At 48.1% G+C, this 17,803-nt stretch overlaps 1 protein-coding gene across 10 annotated transcripts in view; it reads left to right on the top strand.

The window, feature by feature from the left end:
• Ccdc149 (coiled-coil domain containing 149) overlaps window positions 1-15,190 on the top strand; it is a 95,685-nt gene extending 80,495 nt beyond the window's left edge. For 4 of the 10 annotated variants that reach the window (XM_042285991.2, XM_015995024.3, XM_076546288.1 and 1 more), the window contains 3 exons: window positions 33-65; window positions 4,023-4,139; window positions 12,828-15,190. In XM_042285991.2, coding sequence (XP_042141925.1) covers window positions 33-65; window positions 4,023-4,139; window positions 12,828-13,252 — 575 coding nt within the window. In that variant the 3' untranslated portion in view covers window positions 13,253-15,190. The remainder of the gene's footprint in view (window positions 1-32; window positions 66-4,022; window positions 4,140-12,827) is intronic. The other 6 variants (XM_042285989.2, XM_076546289.1, XM_076546287.1 and 3 more) reach the window with 4 other exon arrangements.
• Window positions 15,191-17,803: the final 2,613 nt, after the last annotated feature.

Below are 17,803 nucleotides of genomic sequence, written 5' to 3'. Positions count from 1 at the left end.
TGACTGTTTTTCCCTTCTTTTTGCTGCGGAAGGCCTGAGCTACAATGTTTCAGTCGGATTTGGGAGTACGTTCATTTTGAAATACTTGGGTTTTTAGGGGGGGCTAAATCGGGGACACAGTCTATCATCCATGTGGATGAACAGGAGACATTTGCTGTCCACCGCTCTGTGAACTTTCTAGATAGAATAACTTAATTGGAATAGAGAATTAAATTAGCACAAAGCAAGCATTTGTGAGCAGTTAGTTTGAGGGACCAGCCTCAGTGGGTTTTATGCTGTGGGCGTGGGGGTTCTAGTCTCTGGTCACCACACAGATACAAATGGGGGCACAGGACAGGGGGTGGCACTTTTCCCCTTTGGACATAGTCTTTGTCATTGCAACAGCCATGTTTTGGGGCACGAGTGAAGGATCTGTGGGTGTAGCCTTGTTTGGGGGTGTTTGCAGTTCTGGAGAGAAGAATCAGGGAGTAGGGTGACTTCCTGTGTGGATCACATCAATTCCCCCACGTGTCTCTGTTTTACGTGTCTCCATTTAACCTACTGTAGGCCAAGCAAGAAGCAACGTGTCCTCTCCCCCTCACACCTCCTCTACCTCCTCCATTTCTTCTTCTTTCTCGTCCTTTCCCCCAGCAACAGCTACATCACAGTGGAATGTGCCGAGTGCCATTGGCTTCAGAGAACTGTCTCATTTACCAGCATCTGAAAGGGGATGAGCAAAGTCTCCTCCAATCAGTCAGCTCATCCCTGGGCTGGTACCTATTTTGAGCTTCAGCTTTATGAATACAGCACCAACCATGCCAGGCAGCCTGCCCCCATCCCCAGTGAACCTGTAGTCTACCTCAAGAAGTAAGATGAATCCCCATCAAGCAGTGGTGGAGATAACAAAGTATTAAGGGCTTAGCATTGAATGAGTGACCAACACAGAAGCAGTAGAGAGAGGATGGGTAGAGGTGCCTGATGGCCCTCTCTGAAAAACAGTTAAGAACCAGAAGGTTCAGGATGACGAATACTTGGTGTACGTTGTGTACACCATTCTCACACCAGTGACAGACATTGCTAATCTATCGCAGCATTTTTCTCTGCTGATGTAGCAGCGGTCTTCTATACTGGCCAACTTCCGGTCAGAGCTGACGTGAGGAAGAACACTTTCCCCTTTCCTAAGCTGTCTGCTATACTCATATTAGAACAGGACACAGGGAGGGAGTTAGGTGACAATTAGGTCATAGCAGATGGCATTTGTGTGTTTCACATTTCATGCCATCTTTGATGGGTGCTGAAGGAACATGGTTCCTTCTGAGCCAAGATACATGGGCAAATGATGTAAGCAGAGACTGGTTTCTGGACCAGGGAGGAGGAATCCGGAAGGCAGAAAAACCTCTTCTGAGACTCTATTGGGCTGTGGAAAAAGAATCCACAAGGCAGAGGCTTTGTGACTCCCCTCTTTCCTCCTCTGCACTCTCCTGGCCAGCACCATCTAGTTTTATTTCATGAGATAGTCTCATGGAGCCTAGTCTGGCCTTGAACTTGCTGCAGTAGCTGTGGATGACTTTGAACTCCAGATCCTCCTCCTCCTACCTCCCAAGCATTAGCATCACAGGCATCCACTATCACACGGTGTTCATTAGTGCTGTGGACTGAACCCAGGAACAAATGCATGCTAAATAAGCTTGCTACCAATAAGTTAGATTCCCCCAGCCCCATCATAGAGATCTTGATGGTGGTTGCTAGACTTGGAGTCAATTTGTGATCTTGCTGAAGAGTAAATGTATTTGACAAATGTCAGGCTGTAGAGAGAAGGCATCTAGATAGCTGAGACTATTCCAAGCTGTTTAGGCTGTCCTTTGATAATTTCAAAGCTAAGGGCCTGCTGTAAAGAAGCCAGATGGTAGGTGTTGCAGGCCACACCCCCTAGCCAGGATTGATCCCTTTACTCCTACCGGCTGCCATCCTTCCCTCGGGTCTTCTCAAGTCTATATAGGTAGCTCTAAGGAGTGCTGTGTTCACATTCTACAAAGAAACACCATGTGCTGGAAGGTGGCTCTTGGGTAAAGTGCAAGCAGGAGGACCTGAGTTTGAATCCCTGAACCCACATAAAGCCAGGCATTTTAGCACACATCTGTAACCCCAGTGCTCTGATGGCCAGATGAGATGGGGAGACAGACTCCCTGGAAGCTCATGGGCCAGAGAGCCTGGTGTACACAGCAAATGCCCAAGTGACCCTGTCTCAAATGAGGTGGTAGACAAGGACCAACATCCAAGATTGTCCTGATTCCCATCTAAGAGCTTTGACCCCGCTCCCCACTCTCTCTCCCCCCTCTCTCTCTCTCTCTCTCTCTCTCTCACACACACACACACACACAGAGAGAGAGAGAGAGAGAGAGAGAGAGAGAGAGAGAGAGAGAGATATGAAGGCACACAGACAGACACAATCCACAGAAATACTAAAAGCGAGAAAACGATCTGGCTAGAGGCTATAATCTAGCTATTTGAGCTTTTCATTTTTCAGTCTGTCTGCACTCCAAGGCATCAGCCTGTGGAAGAAAATCTGGGGGTTGAAAGTACTTGGTTCATTTTTAGAGGCAGGAATGAGGACTTTGGTGCCATATGGAATCAGCAGAGCTTGCAGCCACTCAAGTGCCAGCCGAATGAGAAGCCTATGTGGCCTTCTGCATTATTGGTCCTTTGACCTAGTGTGCAGAATTTCACAACTTGGGCAACTTGTTTGGGGCCCAACAGTTTCCAACCAGAGAATCCTTAGGCCTTTCAAGCCAAGACTTGCCATCATAGCGTGCCTATGGGCTCACTTGACCTCCTAATGGCACCACTGTTCATCCATGCATTTGGTGCCAGTGTGTCTGTTAGTCATGCTCATGTTCAAAGCTGTTCCTCCCTGCTGCTCATCTGTGTTACCTGCTCTGCCTTCTACAATGGAAAGGCGGTGCCTTTTACCTTGGCCTCTCATCCAAACCTCTCTACTGTCTTTGGGGAACTCACACTAACAAGCAGGAAGGTCAAGCTGAGCGCATGTTCCAAGTGGGAATACAGCTGGGATAATGTGGAGGACTCGATACCACCTGCCTTGTGACAGTCACGTAGTTGGCATGACCAGATGCAATTAGGACAGCTATCAGGTGTGGGGGAGTCTGTGCTGATGACTTCAGCAGGTGACATTTGCTAAATGCTCTCTAAATACCCAAGGCCTTTTCCTGGCCATTTCATTTTGTCTTCACAACCACCCATGATGAGAAATGCGAGGGTTAGAGAAGGAACGTGACGCCCTTGCTGTCACCCAGTGAGCAGGTGATTCTATCCGGAGCACAGCTAGTATAGTGTCCCTCCCAAGCTTCTGCCACTGCTGCCATCCCACCCAACTGCTCACTCCTTCACAGCCATACAAGCTTCCCTTTACTGGGAGCACTTGTGGGCAGCTGTTCCCAAGCAGCCACTGGGAAATGATTCAAGGTCTTCCATCACAGAAACTGCCATGCTCTATCCACACACTAGGGAACGACCTACTGGCTACATTACTTGTACTGCCCACAGCTGAAGGAGTATCCTAACCAAATAGCCAGTTCATTGTATGGGGGGCATTTTAGTTTCATTTCTGTGGCTACAATAGAAACACTCTGACAAAAACGACTTAGGCAAGAAAGGGTGCATTCAACCTACCATTCTAGATTGTAGGAAGCCGAGATGGCAGGAACTTGAAGCATCTAGTCACATCCCCAGTTAGGGCAGAGAGAGACTGTGTGCATGCTTATGCTCAGCTCATTTTCTTTTACACAGCCCCAAATCCCCTGACTAGGGAATGGTGCCACCCACAGTGAGCTGGTGTTCACACCTCAATCAGTGTAGTCAAAATAATACCCGAGGCCAACCTCATCAAGGCATCCCTTCACTGAGACTCTCTTCCCAGGCGATTCTACAGTGTCTCAAGTTAACAATGAAAACTGTGACGGGTTGTAAATGTTACCCAGCTAAACCAGTGACATGACAAGCCAACTTTCCCATCTTCTTCATAGGGGGCAAAGACACTATACTGTTCAGTGACCAGACTCTTCCCACCATACAGAGGTCAAGGTCCCCACTGTTGAAGTTTGTGGAACAGCCCACTGAGAACAAGGAGAGCCCCAGGGATGGTAAGTGTCTCTCAGGTTTGCTCTTTCTTCCTGGTCTGCACCCTCTACAGAGCACATGCCAGTGCCCAGCAGCACCTCCTCCTACAGCTACTGTGGGACTCGATGAAGACATTCTCACCCTATACCTAAACACACACACACACACACACACACACACACGGGCATGCACTTCTATCTGTACCTACAATCTCCTATTTCTCAGAGACTGAACTTTCCCAGCAGTCTGTGGGCTTCTTTGATGTGACATCACCAACTCTTCCTGGTTCCTCTTTTTTTTTTTTTTTTTTTTGTTACTCAAGCTTGAAACCTTATAGTCATCGACTCCTATCAGTATCTCTTCCCCATCCACATCCAACCTGTAGTCAAAGTCTTCCTTCAGGGTTTCTTGGGTCTCCCACTTGTGGCTCAGTCTGGGCACTCACTGTGTCATTGGAGGCTCCTCTCCAGAACTCCCCACCTTCCAATCTGTCCTTGCTCAGTTCCCATGTTCATCCGTCTGCTGTAGGATCAACCCATGGTGATACCTTGCCGTCCTGTTTTCACCCTGCTCAGAGTTGCCAAGTTACACTTAGCTGTCTTGACTACCTCTCAGCTCCATGGTGCGATTGACCCACCCTCCTCCCCTGATGATTGGACGACCTTTTTATCAAGCCCAGTTGGCCAGCTCTATCCTTTAGTTCATACTGTGAAACCAACCAGCTCACAGCTTAGAACTTAGAGCATTAGTGGACCAATGTAGGACTCACTGGGATAGACAGGTGGTTCTGCCCACCAGAGCTGGGGCCAGCAAGGTTCACCCAGCATCTTCTAACTATTAAGATCGCTCTTCACAGGGTGGGAGCAGTAAAAGCAGAAGACATTGCTAGGTTTTCAAGAGTAACATTCTCAGGTACCCATGGGAGAATCACTGGATACAGCCCCTTACCCTGGTGAATCCACACTGGCCAGAAAGCAGAACTGGGTCATTGCAGCCTATAGCAAGTGCTGCCTGTAATACTGGCCTCCAGTGTACTGTGGCCTTGCATTGCGGCTAGTGGTCATGGCATGCTGGCAGCCTGTGTCCTCGTGGAGCACCAAAGCCTCTGACTGTTCTGGGTGGCCTGAGCCTGCTGTACTGAAATGAGCTCTAGCTGTCTTGATCTTCACAAGGGCAGCCTGAGTGAGGGACTGATTCAAAATGATAGCTTCCAGAGTCCCGTCATCAGCGTGCATTGTTCCTGCCTGTCCTGAGCCAGCTCCGGGTGGGAACAAGGACACGTTCTCTGAGAGGCTGTCAGTGTCCCAGTGGCCTCATCACTGCTGTGGCCTGATTAATTCCTACTGAAAGCTGCCACATTCAGGAGGACAACAAAGCCCAGCCAGCTAGCGAGCCAACAAAAGATGACAAATGTCCCCTTTGGGCCTATGAGCGGGGGACATATTTTTAGGGGACTAACGATCTTTTCTATGACACTATTTCTTCTTCATCTTTTAGAGAAAAAAAAACCAACAACAATATTTTTCTTTCTACTCTGTCATGAAGCATTTGCCTCATCCTTATTGATGTGTGTATTGTGACTAATAAGTATTAATGATAATTAATTCTGTTTGTGACAGCAACCCAGAATAATTACTATTATTTGCAATAATATTTTCCAACTTTTGGCTAATTCATACGTCTTTTATGGAGATGTCAGCGCTGTGAGTCTGTAAGTAAAAGTGAAGCTTCCCGTGGATGGCTTGAATCAACGCCCCAGAATCTTAGCAAAGAGCTTTGGTTCCCATAGCAAAGGATCAGAGGTTCTAGTGAAGGCCTGACGGCTGTCACATGTTTAAGAAGTTCTCTGTGTGTCCTGATAATTGACTTAAGCATGCTGTCTGGGGGCCTTCTAGAGAAACACGAGGAGAAAGGGCCTTGGTAAACCCTGCTGTACCCACATTCCCAATTTCCAGAATGTGTATTGTTCTGATCCCAAGATGCACTATCCAGCCTCTCTCAGGAAAAGCCAAGTAAATGGGAGCAGACAACAGAGTCACAGCTAGTATCTGCCGTCCTCCTCAGGAGTCCACCACCTCCTTCTGGTGTCTATCATCCTCTTTGGGTGTCCATTATCCCTTTCCTGTGGCTGTACGGTAGCCTATGGTGATAACAGTGGGACTACCTTCCTCATCCCCTGAACAAAAGTCTACACTAAAAATGTTTCCCTGGTAACCTCAAAGGCTTTTCATTAAAAAAAAAAAGGAGGGGGTAGAGAAGGAGAAGAAGGAAGAAGAGGAGGAGAAGGGGTGGGGTGGGGAAGATGGATGGTGACAAGATTCACACATCTAGACAGGATTGGAATATCATATAAGGAAACAGCACACGGCGAAGCACCAGCAACCAAAAGGCCCTGGCATAATTTAGACCAGCTCCCCTTAGATGTAAATGAGGGTGGCAAAGGTCTCGGCTGACCCACAGTAAAAACACACTGCCAGTGGTTTAGGGGTGAGACTGTTCTGAGGAAGGTTAATTAATTTTTCAGGGGCACCAGAATATACTATTAACTGTCTCAGGAGAAGTAATTTCATGAGAGTAATTTCCAGAAGGAGTTTATTCATCTCACACTGGTGAAAAATGTAGCTGCAGGAAACACCATAATTCGCTCCTTTTGAATATAACACTTCCCCACTCTGTTGAGAGCGCGGTCGGCTTTGACTCAGTGTGTCTCAGGCCCCTCCACAACCACTGTAAGGATTTTCATTTGTTGCTTTGAAATTGATGGGATTACTTCCCTGAGCTGCCTCGGGTGTAGCTAAATATTTGTAGGAGTTAGACATCTCTGTCTCTTTGCAGAAAGTACCATTTTGAGAAGTTTGGGGGGTAGTTACCTGAATATACCCTAAAATGAATACTATAAATTTAAGTTGCTTTCATAAAGTGATGCATGGTATTTAGGATGTATGCTAATAGATTCACTTTTTCATGAATACATGTATAAGTCCATATATTCAAGCACTTAGTAAGATATTTATTGAGTCTCTGCCATAGTACATTGGCAAAGTTAAAAAATTAATCAGGCAAGACTTCGTACTTAAGGTAGCGTGATATAAGTGAGGTGAAAAAAATAAAAGCTCTTAAGTTTCAGGAGGTCCAGACCGCCTCCTGGGACACCTGTCACAAGAAAGGGGGCTTGTGGCCAGATTTAATCTTCACGGAGGAGGTGGGGTCTGGGCTGCCCCCCAAAGGCTCTCTTTGGAATGGAGAAAGGAGTGGGAGCTCCAGGGAGAAAGGGAATCAACGATGGCCATGGGAGAGATGCCGTAACAAAAGGGACCCATGTGACTGGCTGGAAGGGTACGAGGAGAGGAGTGGGGACATCAGACACAAAGAGAAGTGGGTGTTGGATCATGAACGCATGAGCACTAGGTGACAAGCTCAGCCTTTGTTCCCCAGAATCTGCAGCCTTTGAAGGTTTTCCACACGGAGGAAGACACAGTGAGACTTGTGTGTCAAGGTCACAGTGCTTCTTGCACTATAATGGGAACCCCCATCACCTGGGACCTTAAGAAAATGTGCATTCTGAATCCAGTCGATGAGGGGTGGAGCCTGAGACCCTGTAGTTCTAACAAGATCCCAGGTGCAAGTCCATAGACCCAAGCAGAATGGCAAAGCCATCGGGGGACCCCTGGCTTGGCAGTGTAGATTAGAACATGACCCTATTGGGAACTGCACACACTGTTATCTTGGCTGAACAGATCACAACAGGCAATTTTTTTTTTCCATTTCAAGGCTTGCTTTACTCATATATGTGTTCATATATTTCACTGTAAAGTCAAGCGCTGGGCTCGTTTTCCAGGATAAGACCTGTGGAAAAGAATGACACAAGGTGTCCATGACTGAATACAGACTTGAAAAATGAGAGAGAAAAAAAACAAAATTGCTGAAGAGTCTGTCTCTAGGGTTCCCCTGTGGTTATCCACAAGGCTGTGGAAAATGAGATGGCTCCTTTAAAATGTGAAAAGTCAAATTTGTATCAGGAGAACTAGAAGGAAGAGGTTTGGGGACAAGAGGCAAGACTTGCCTTGCGTGGGTGAAGCCCATCATCTCCTCCCAGTGGCTCTAGAGTTTCCCACCCACAGCGTCACTTCCTTCTGTGCGAGTCACCCTCTCCACCTTGGTGGTATCACTTAAGCCTTGTAGAGCTTCTGATTCAGTTTAGTTTCTTCTGGGGTTCTTCAGTTCTGCTTTAACAAAGTTCAGACATTTTAAGGATATTTTAAACTGACATATAATGACTGTACTTAGTTATGACTTATGGGATGCCATGTGACATGTCGCACATGGACATAATGCATGAAGACCGAATCAGAGCAGTTGGTACATTCACCACCTCAGATACTTGCCATACTGTAGGTGGTAGGGCCATTCAAAAGCCTCTCTACCAACTGTTTGGAAATCTACAGATAGATTCTGTCAACCTTACAGCTATTTCAAAGTTTCTTAAACCTTTAAATGCATACTAGGTAGCTAAGGGCTCCCCCAGTGAATATTTATTTAATTAAATAGACATATTCAAAACCCCTACCAATCATACTCATCAATACTTTTATGCATTGTGTTAAAATGGATCATAGATGTAATAAATTATCACATGTTGCAGAAATTCTAAGCTGCAGTTTTAACTCAACCTTTTCACATTACACCCACTTTCCATGTTTTAGTATACCTAACGTATTCAACTCTATAGGTTTGTATTTTAAAATACATAACACATCTAACGTCCATAAGGAATCCTCTCAAATTTGTGTTTTAGCCTCATACACAGTGGATACCCCTGACCCCTGTCTGAAATCGAGGTCTGGGTGTACTTGTTTCCTGTATCACTTACCTGTTTGTTGAGATGCAATCTCCCTGAACCCAGAGGACATAGACCAGAGAGGCTTTAGACAGCCAAGCTGTGACTGATGCCATGGAAGGGTGAGAGTGAGAGCTGCCAGAAGCATTTCTCTGAGGCACCATGGGTTTGTAGAACAGAGCCGAGCAGTCTGGCTGCATTATGTAGTGCGTATAGTTTTGAAGGCTTGGTGGGCCAAGGTGTCATTTCACTCTGCGTCTGGTGAGGGCACTCTTCCCTCCAGGCTGTGGGCTCACATGCTGGAGAAAGAGAAGGCTCTGGTCTCCTCTTCTTATGAGGGTACTGCAGCCATGGTGAATGACCCATATCCATGATGCACCTAAGCTTCTCCCAAAGTCTCACGTCCAAATGCCCCCTTTTGAATTGGGGATGTGGAAGGGGGCTTCCACCCATGAATCTGGAGAGACACGGTGTTCCATCTGCAGTGCTGAAGGACAGAGCTGGGATTTTACATTTCACAAACGGCAGAAAAGATAAGGAAGGACACTTAGGTGGCTTTGAAGTCTGAAGTCCTGAAGTCCATGTGATCACAAGGCAGTGCTGAGACAATCAATGGGAGGAGACGTGTGTGTGTGTGTGTGTGTGTGTGTGTGTGTGTGTTGGGGGGTGGTAGTGGTAGTGGGGGGAAGCCATTTCTAGAATGTAACAGCAGATTCTCCAGGAGGTGGTAGGGGTGGTGGGGGTGGATCCGACTGGACACTAGAGTCATGAGTCTACATCTCCTATGGGAAACGTAATGAGCAGACACAAGGAATGTCCTCATGGGTGGGAGTTAGATTGCCAATAACTGGATGGAATGAAGGACGAGGAACCAGGACAGATACACAGAAAGGTATACTCAGAGAACTAGAGTAGACAGCAGGTCAACAAAGGAAACGAGGAGGAGGGGGTATGTATCTTGAGGGCTAAAGGATGTTCTCAGGGGTTTCCAATGGAACCAATTAGCGTTATCCCCCATGATGAAAGCACTTGGCAGATGGAATTCATCTGTGGGTAGTGAGGTGAGACGATGATCCTGGATTGTACAGCTGAGTCCTAAATGGATTGATCATCTTATAAGACAGAGGCAAGAGAGAGGCATGGCCCACATAGATAAGCCAGATGATGTGGCTATGGAGATGGCCATTGGAAGAATTCTGCCACAAATCAAGAAACCCCCAAACTCTGGGGAAAGTCGGGAATGCATTGTGCCCTAGAGTCACCCAAGGTCTGTGCTCCTGATCTGCCGGGGGGTGGGGGGTGGGGATCAACAGAGGACTTCTGACCCCCAGAGCTGTCAGGAAATAGATGTGTGTTTTAAAGCCACGAAGTTGGTGGTCATTCGTTACAAGCCACAAAACAAGACAGTAATCTATGTGCACCCAGAAGTGGACTGGAACCGGAAGAAAACTGCTATTGCAGAAACCACAGGCAGAGCCAGCCAGGGAGGAGGCTGTGGCTGGTGGAAACACATGCCACAGAGGAGACAGAGAGGGACTGAATGGAGAAGTTAGGACCTGAGCGCTACAGACCTCACAAGGGAGGGGTTGGAAACAGACCCAAGACGTTAATCAAAATTGGGAATGGAAAGCAATGGGATGATGATGAAGTGGAGCCTAGAGCAAGGCCATCAGGTGTCTGGGCACAGCCCTGAAGTGGCTAGTGGGACCCGATCCCCCCACTGTTTCTTCTGTTCCTTCTGGTCCCATGTGAGTTTGCTTCACCTTGTGCTTCCATGGCAACAAGCTGCCTGGCACAAAGCAACAGACAGCTTCTTATGGGCTAGCACCCCTAAAACTGCGAGCCCAAATCCGAGGGTTAGCGATGTGGCTCAGTGGTAGAGAGATTGCCTAGCTTGTGCAAGGCCCTAGGTTCAATCCCCACTAACATGGGCTCCAACCCCAGCCCAGGCAAAGCCTCTCTCTTTTTGTAAGATGTTTATCTCAGTGTTTGTCACAGTCATGGCAGGCCTCTCCAGTTCTCCCCACACATGTTATGTTTCTACTCAAGAATAAAAGTTAAGTTCTGTTTTGAAAATATTCTTGAATGCTCAGATGTTGTTCAGACACTGTGGACAAGACAGTGGAGGCTTCCGATTTCATGGACCAAAATTCGACAATAAGATAAAACATGCCATGTGTGTTGAGCAGCTCCTAGCAGAAAGGGGAACCCAGTAAGTCCTAGCTAGCCAGGACTTTAGAGCTAGAGGAAATGGAATGGTTTGTGCAGAGACCTAAGGGGTATTGTGTTAGTCAGGGCTTTCTAGAGGAGCAAAACCAAGAAAAGGTCCATATATAAATGATAAAGGGATTATTGGATAGGCTTTACTCTAGACTACAGGAACTGGTAGTCTAACAGCAGACAGGCAGAGAACCAGGTTCTCAGTGCAGAAAGCAGGATGCCCCAGCAGTCCCAGGCTGGAGCTGTAATGCTTGGAAGCTTCTAGAGAGTTGCTGGTATTGATCCTATGCTGGAAAGCCTGATATCAGCTGATGTAAGCTGCACTTCCACTCTGCTGCCTTCCTCGGACTCTGTTTATTATCTGGGCTGCCAGCTGGAAGGTGCCCCTTACATTCCGGCCAGATCTTCCCTTTCCGGTCACTATCCCGCACATCGGTGCTCTCTTAAAAAGGCCCCACAGACACACAGATGTATCTCCTAAGTCCTAGATACCTCTTCAGCCAGACAAGTTGACAGTAAACCTATCACAGGTATGTTACATGGCTGGAAGGACACATGTGGGTGAGCCAACCTTGGAAACTGAGGCAGCAGGCCATCGGGAGCTGACCAGTAGGACCTTGCAAAGAAAGTGAATGGTGTCGAAGCTAACCTGGAATCAGCAAGGCTCCCTCAACAGGTGTGGCATGGGAAGGTGGAAGGAATATGTGTTCTGCCTCTTGCCAGTCTTCCACCAACCGGCTGTGAACCCCAGAACATCCCTCTACGTGTCCAACGGCAGGCCTAACTATAGTGTTTGTTGTTCTACTACCCCTACAGTTCCAGTCAGGAGTACCCGGAAGTATTCCCGGGGCCTTTGTGTTTGCTCCAAGTCATGCTAGACTCACCCAGCTTTGCGTCTTCCATGTCCTTCATCACTGCTGTTCCTGAGGTCCCAGCACACGCTAGCTTATGGAAAACCCATAGCCTGGTATTAAATACACATGTCCTGGTACTAAGAGCTGTTTCCTCTTCCCTGATGGTGACCTAATGCCACCATTACTTATTAGGTCAAGGAGGGACATTAGAGTCCCCCCTTTCACCTATCTGAGAAACTGAGGCCAGACAAGCTGTGATCACAAAGCAAGTGAGTAGGGAGATGGGGAACAAGGTCACAGCACCCAGTGCTCATCCCTTGTGTTCTGCCTCCTGCTTGCTGCTCTTCTAGAATTGCTGATTGGTAGACGTGTTTAAGGCCAAGAGTCCGGTGCTGAGGGAGGGAGCCAGAAGCTGTTTGCACACAGTCTTTTCTCTGAAGCTGGGCAAACATGGTGTATTCCCCTCAGAGTGGGAGGTGCTGATGGAGAATGAGGATGGGGATGACACTAAATCTCCCCAAGCTATCCTCCTGCCCTGAAGGCAGCTGGAATCTCTGTCACTAGAGGACTAAAGGTATTCCCTCAGCTTCCAAAAGACAGCCTTTGTCCTCAGACTTAGTCGTCCATGGACAGATGAGATTCTTTGGCAATAAGGCAGAGGTTTCAAGAAGGTGCTTGCTTGGCTTCTACGCATGGGTCCTTCATCCCCCTGGGCTCAAGTGCCCTGCCTGGAAGAGGGGAGAGAAAGGTGAGTCCAACCTGCCGCCAGAGGGTTGATGCTGTCCTCTGTCTGTTTGCAGGGGAGGTTCAGAAGCAAGAGCGAGGTGAAAGCTGTGCAGCTGCCCAGGCGCTGACAGTGCCCGAGGATGCTGGGAAGCCTGCTGTCAGCTCCCCAACACCGCCGAGCAACAGGAACCAGAGCTCACATTCTCCTCATCCCTGGTTACCCCAGATACCTTCAGAGGACGTAAACACGGTGGGAAAGGAGGCCATTCAACTGACTGATGGACGGGAGGCTGCAGACCTGGAGGAGGTCACAAAGGAGGCTCCCACGGAAGAACAGAGGTGTGAGCCGGGCCTGTCCCCCCAGGGAAGGTGCACCACAGCTCTCCAGCAGGACCCCTTGCCTTCCATGCAGCCGGAGGCCAAAGCGTCTAGTGTGGACGGTGACCACGACGGAGGGCTGTCAGAGGGCGGAGACACAAGAAGCACTGTGCAAACATGAGGGAAACAGAGCCAGACGGGGAGACACACTGATGGCCCCAGGGACAGCGAGGAAAGGCTGAAGGCTCAGAACAGGCATCCAACCACTCTCGCCTAAAACACCTTCCTGTCTGCAAATGAGAAAACTGCTCTGATCCGGCTACAAGCTGGGAGCACCCGATGGCGCCAGCTCTGTCTGATTTATTAAATGCTGGTCTGTGAGCTACTTGGTGTCACCTCTGTCTGCCGAAGACGTGCCGCTGTGAACACGGCCGGGCACAAGAATCGTAGTTGCCATATGGCTGCCTTTCCACATCCCTTCCTGTCAGCATTTGTTTTATTAGAGAGATGTTTTTCTATTAGCATTTAATGTTGTCCATCAAAGTGATGGGACAAGCTGGCAAAGAAAGGGGTTTTTTTTTTCCCCCACTGGGTCTCAGTCTTGGGAATAACTGGGTAGCTGGAAGAAAGATGTAATTGAATGAAATGTGTTCATGGGGCCATGGCTGCACTTTGTCATGGAGGGGTCTCTGGGGATCCCCCAGAAGTAGATGTTCTTGGCACCCAATGTTTTACAGTGGTAGGTGGGAGGGACCGGAGCAGCCTGGGAAAGTCAGGTTGCAGGTTGGAGAGGCTGTGTGTTGACTGAGTACAGATCTAAGTGTTCTAGCCTAGGTCTGGAGCTTTCGATGGCCTGAAGGGAAGGGTAACGAGCTGCCAGGGGTAGGGGACTTCCTCGTGGCATTCTGATTTGTTGTTGTTGTTGTTATTATTGTTATTCACACGATATTAGAAACACTAGCTGTCTTTATCCAGCCCAAGCTGCACAGGATGATGTGGATATTTGGGTTCTAGGAGAAGCTCACTGCTTAGCTTCATCCCATTTCCCCATACCACTTGAGACCCTGAATCACTCACTCCATCAACAGAATGTTGCATCTGAGCCTCCAGGTGCTAGAGTTCTACAGTGCACAGGACTCTGAACTCACGGCCTAATAGGGAAGGAGCAGAGATGAGTTCATTACAGCCTTGACCACTGTACACCAAGTGTAAGGTCCAGCGGGGGAGGAGGGAGTAGACCACTCTGCCTGCTGCTTCCTCACAGAGTGCAGATGAGCTACAGAAATTTGCAGGGCCATTGAGCCCAGACTGTCCTTGGAGCTGGGCTCAGTTCCTCTCCCCGGGTATGTGAGGCGGCTGAGATTCCCCAAGCTCACACTACCTCTGAGAGCCGAATCTCGGAAACTCCAGCTAGAAAGGGAAGCTCAGAGATGGCACATGTTCCCATTCATCCTAAAACCCGTCTGTGTCCTGGGACTCCCAGGGACAAGGAGACACCTTCAGACAGGGTCCCAGTGTTCTATTTATCCCTCTGTATTTGTTTGTCCTTTCCCCATGAAGTCCAGCCACGTGGAGGAGGAAGCCCTGAGGCTGTAAGTTCAACACAGGCCAGTAGTCCTGAAGGTGCCTTTTTTTTTTTTTCTGCTGGATAGGGGCCTCAGGTGGCGATATGTGTTTGGCTACACGTGGTCAGTATTGCTGCATAGCACACCAAGGCTGCCAGGGGAAACAGCCAGATGTGGCTCAGTAAAAGAAAATAGATACTTGCACCTCCCAGAAGCTCTGGCTTGGATGCACATCCAACAGGTACACATCATCGGGGCCATTCATCACTTTCAGGAGAGAGGGGTTCATAGTAAACTCTGGCACAGTCTAGTAGGGCAAGAAACTGCAGTGAGCCCCAGGATCTCTGCTTTAGGGAGCCAGGATGATAGGAATCCATAACTTGAGCCCATTGTATGCAGGCAACTTGGGAGGGACCTGTGTTATTAGATGGAATCAGAGCCAATAAGCTGATGTTGTTGCACATGTAACCATGACAATGCACATCCCCACTTCTGCTGTGCCCGTCCAACAGGGTTCTTCTACTCCAGACAATAAAGAGAGTTCCAGCCACTAATTACGGTTTCCTTTGGTCTTTTTAAAAGAGTTAGCTGTGGCATTCTCTCCCCAACCCCACCATCCTGTGTCCATCGTGATATTCCCAGCAACAGCTCATACTCAGAGGAACTTATACTATAGGGTAATGAACTCTATTGTGTGGCCAAGACTTCAGATGTCGAGCATCTTGGAACTACGTCATTCAAGAATTTTCCAGGGATCTGGGCATCCATCTCTCATTTTTTCTTGTTTTGTTTTGTTTTGCATTCATGGTTGCAACAGCTCCAGACATCACCTAGTATCACATTGTGTTCAGGCACAAGGATATTTCTCCCACATATGTATAAACATGTTTTAAGTGGCAAAGGAGAAGGAAAACGGGTTTCCGTCATACTTTACTAGTCACACAATAGCACATGCCTATATCTAAACACCTAGCTGGGACGTATTTTTATTATTGTGATGGGTAAAGACTCATCGAGGTCTGCCCTCTGGGTTCTCCCTAGATAGGAAGATACCAAGAGAGAAATTGACAAAAGAAAATCACATCTTAGGCAGCAAAGTGAGCAATTAAGTAGACTTGACTCCTGCATATCTTTTTCATGGAGCTGGAGAGCAGCTGTTGTTTGTTAGGGAAAGACCACGTCCTCTCATCTCCTCCCTGATTCCGGTCCGCTGTGTTTCCTAGCCTTTTTCCCTCCATAGGTGTCCCTGTCCTCTTAGTTTTCCACCTTAGTTAGTTGAGGTGCAGAGAGCAGTCTAGAGAGGTGAGGCCGAGTTCATAGTCCTTAAACAGAGTGTTTGCACTCTGTATTTTTTGTGCTGTGAGCCCTCAAGCGTGGATGGTCCTAAGGTATGTCGAAACGAATTGGTGCTTGAGAAACCAGACTTGCTCATCCTTACTTCCTCCCTCCCCAAGACCCTCCTGTCTCTCTTTGGCTGCCCCCCCCCACTGTCTTCAGCATCCCTCTGAGGCCCACTAGCCAGGAGGTCCCGGCTAGAGCCTCCTCCCCACAGTTAACCTAAGCCAACTGGTTTAATGGAGGCTCCTTCTTAGCTTCCTAACACACTCCCATCATCCGTCACGATGCCAGGGTCTAGTGAGGGCCCTCTTGGTGGCACTCCACGCAGTGGCTTCTTACTACAGCCCTGCCTGAGAAGACCTGCACCAGCTTCACTTTCCAGCAGGAAAAGGTCATTTTACTTGCGCATTAATATAAGTCTGTCACTTTACAATGTCAACTTGTTTTCGTCCTTCTTGTTTTTTTATACCCCTCCCCCACCCCCAAATCCAGGTGCTTTCCTGGCTTCATTGTGTAGCCCTGTGAATGCCTGGGTACCACCCCCCCTCCTCTTTGGAGGTCTCTGCTGGACTGTTCTGGAAGGTGTGTTTGGAAGCATCCTTCCTTCCCGATTCTGAGCACTCCCTCCGGAGGCAGCAGGTGGGCTGTCCGAAAGTCACAGGGTGGCCACGAAATCACACTTGAATGCAGTCTTTCCCCTAGGCAGCTGAACATAGAGCAGGGTAAGATCAGAGAGAGCCAACAGGGGTGCAGGAGAGGGTCTAATTAGAGGGAAAAGCAAGAAGACCTAGGCTCTCTAGAGTATGGTTGCACAAAAACAAAACACCAAGACACAGCATGGGGGCAATTTACACCTCTCCCTAAATGACAATGTTTTCTTTCGGCTGTGTGGAGGGCCAGTGCACACAACACTGAGAAGTTTCACTTTGGCCAGTCTTGTGTGAGCCTGGGAATGTGTGGGGAGGGAATCTGAGCTGAGGCCAGGACCACTCCTTTAGAACAGGGCTTGCCTGTTAGGCAGGAGTTGAGTTTGAGTCCCAGCAGGGAAGTGAGAAAAACAAAACAAAACAAAACCACAAAAATCCAGGTGTTTTGGCACACACTTGTAAGCCGGGTGTATTGAGACAAGATGGACGTGGGTGGGTCCCTGGAGCTGGCCGGGCAACCCAAATTAGTTGTTTGGTGGATTCCAGGGTTTTAAAACCCTGTCTCAAAACAATAAAAATAATGGACTTTGCCCAAGGAGTAACATCTCGGATTTTCTTCTGACCTCCACACACATGCATGGACACTCACATACAACATAAAATCACCTTAAGTACGTGGTACTGTTTTTTAAAATTACTTGCTATTTTGTAGTTTCGTTTAATGAAAGAGTAACTTGTTTACACAGTGAACTGGGTTCCCCCATCATCATGTATCATATTTAACTAGACCTTGTGCCACAGTTACGTGAAATAAAGAAGCCTGGAGGCTGGGGAGATGGTTCGGTGCTGGTTGTGAGCTGGCTGTGCAGCTGAGGATTGGAGTTTGGATGCCCAGCATCCTTGTAAAATCTGGGTGGGTGTGGCAGTCTCCTGTCGTACAAGCCTTTGGGAGGTACAGACAGACTCTGAGGAGCCAGATATCTATACTAGCCAAAACAGTGAGCTCCAGAGTCAGTACATTTGAGAGTTTGGAACACACACACACACACACACCATATGCATAAAAGGAAGAAGTGGAGGGTGGGCTCTTTGGCTCAGTGGGCAAAGGTGCTTGACTTGTCAATGCCCAGAACCTGGGTAATGGATTCCTCAGAGTTGTTCTCTGAGCTCCACACATCACAT

Source organism: Peromyscus maniculatus, chromosome 10 (assembly GCF_049852395.1).
Source record: "Peromyscus maniculatus bairdii isolate BWxNUB_F1_BW_parent chromosome 10, HU_Pman_BW_mat_3.1, whole genome shotgun sequence".
NCBI lineage: Eukaryota > Metazoa > Chordata > Mammalia > Rodentia > Cricetidae > Peromyscus > Peromyscus maniculatus.
The sequence above is the reverse complement of the archived record's forward strand: the minus strand, read 5'-3'. Positions and strand labels throughout refer to the sequence as shown.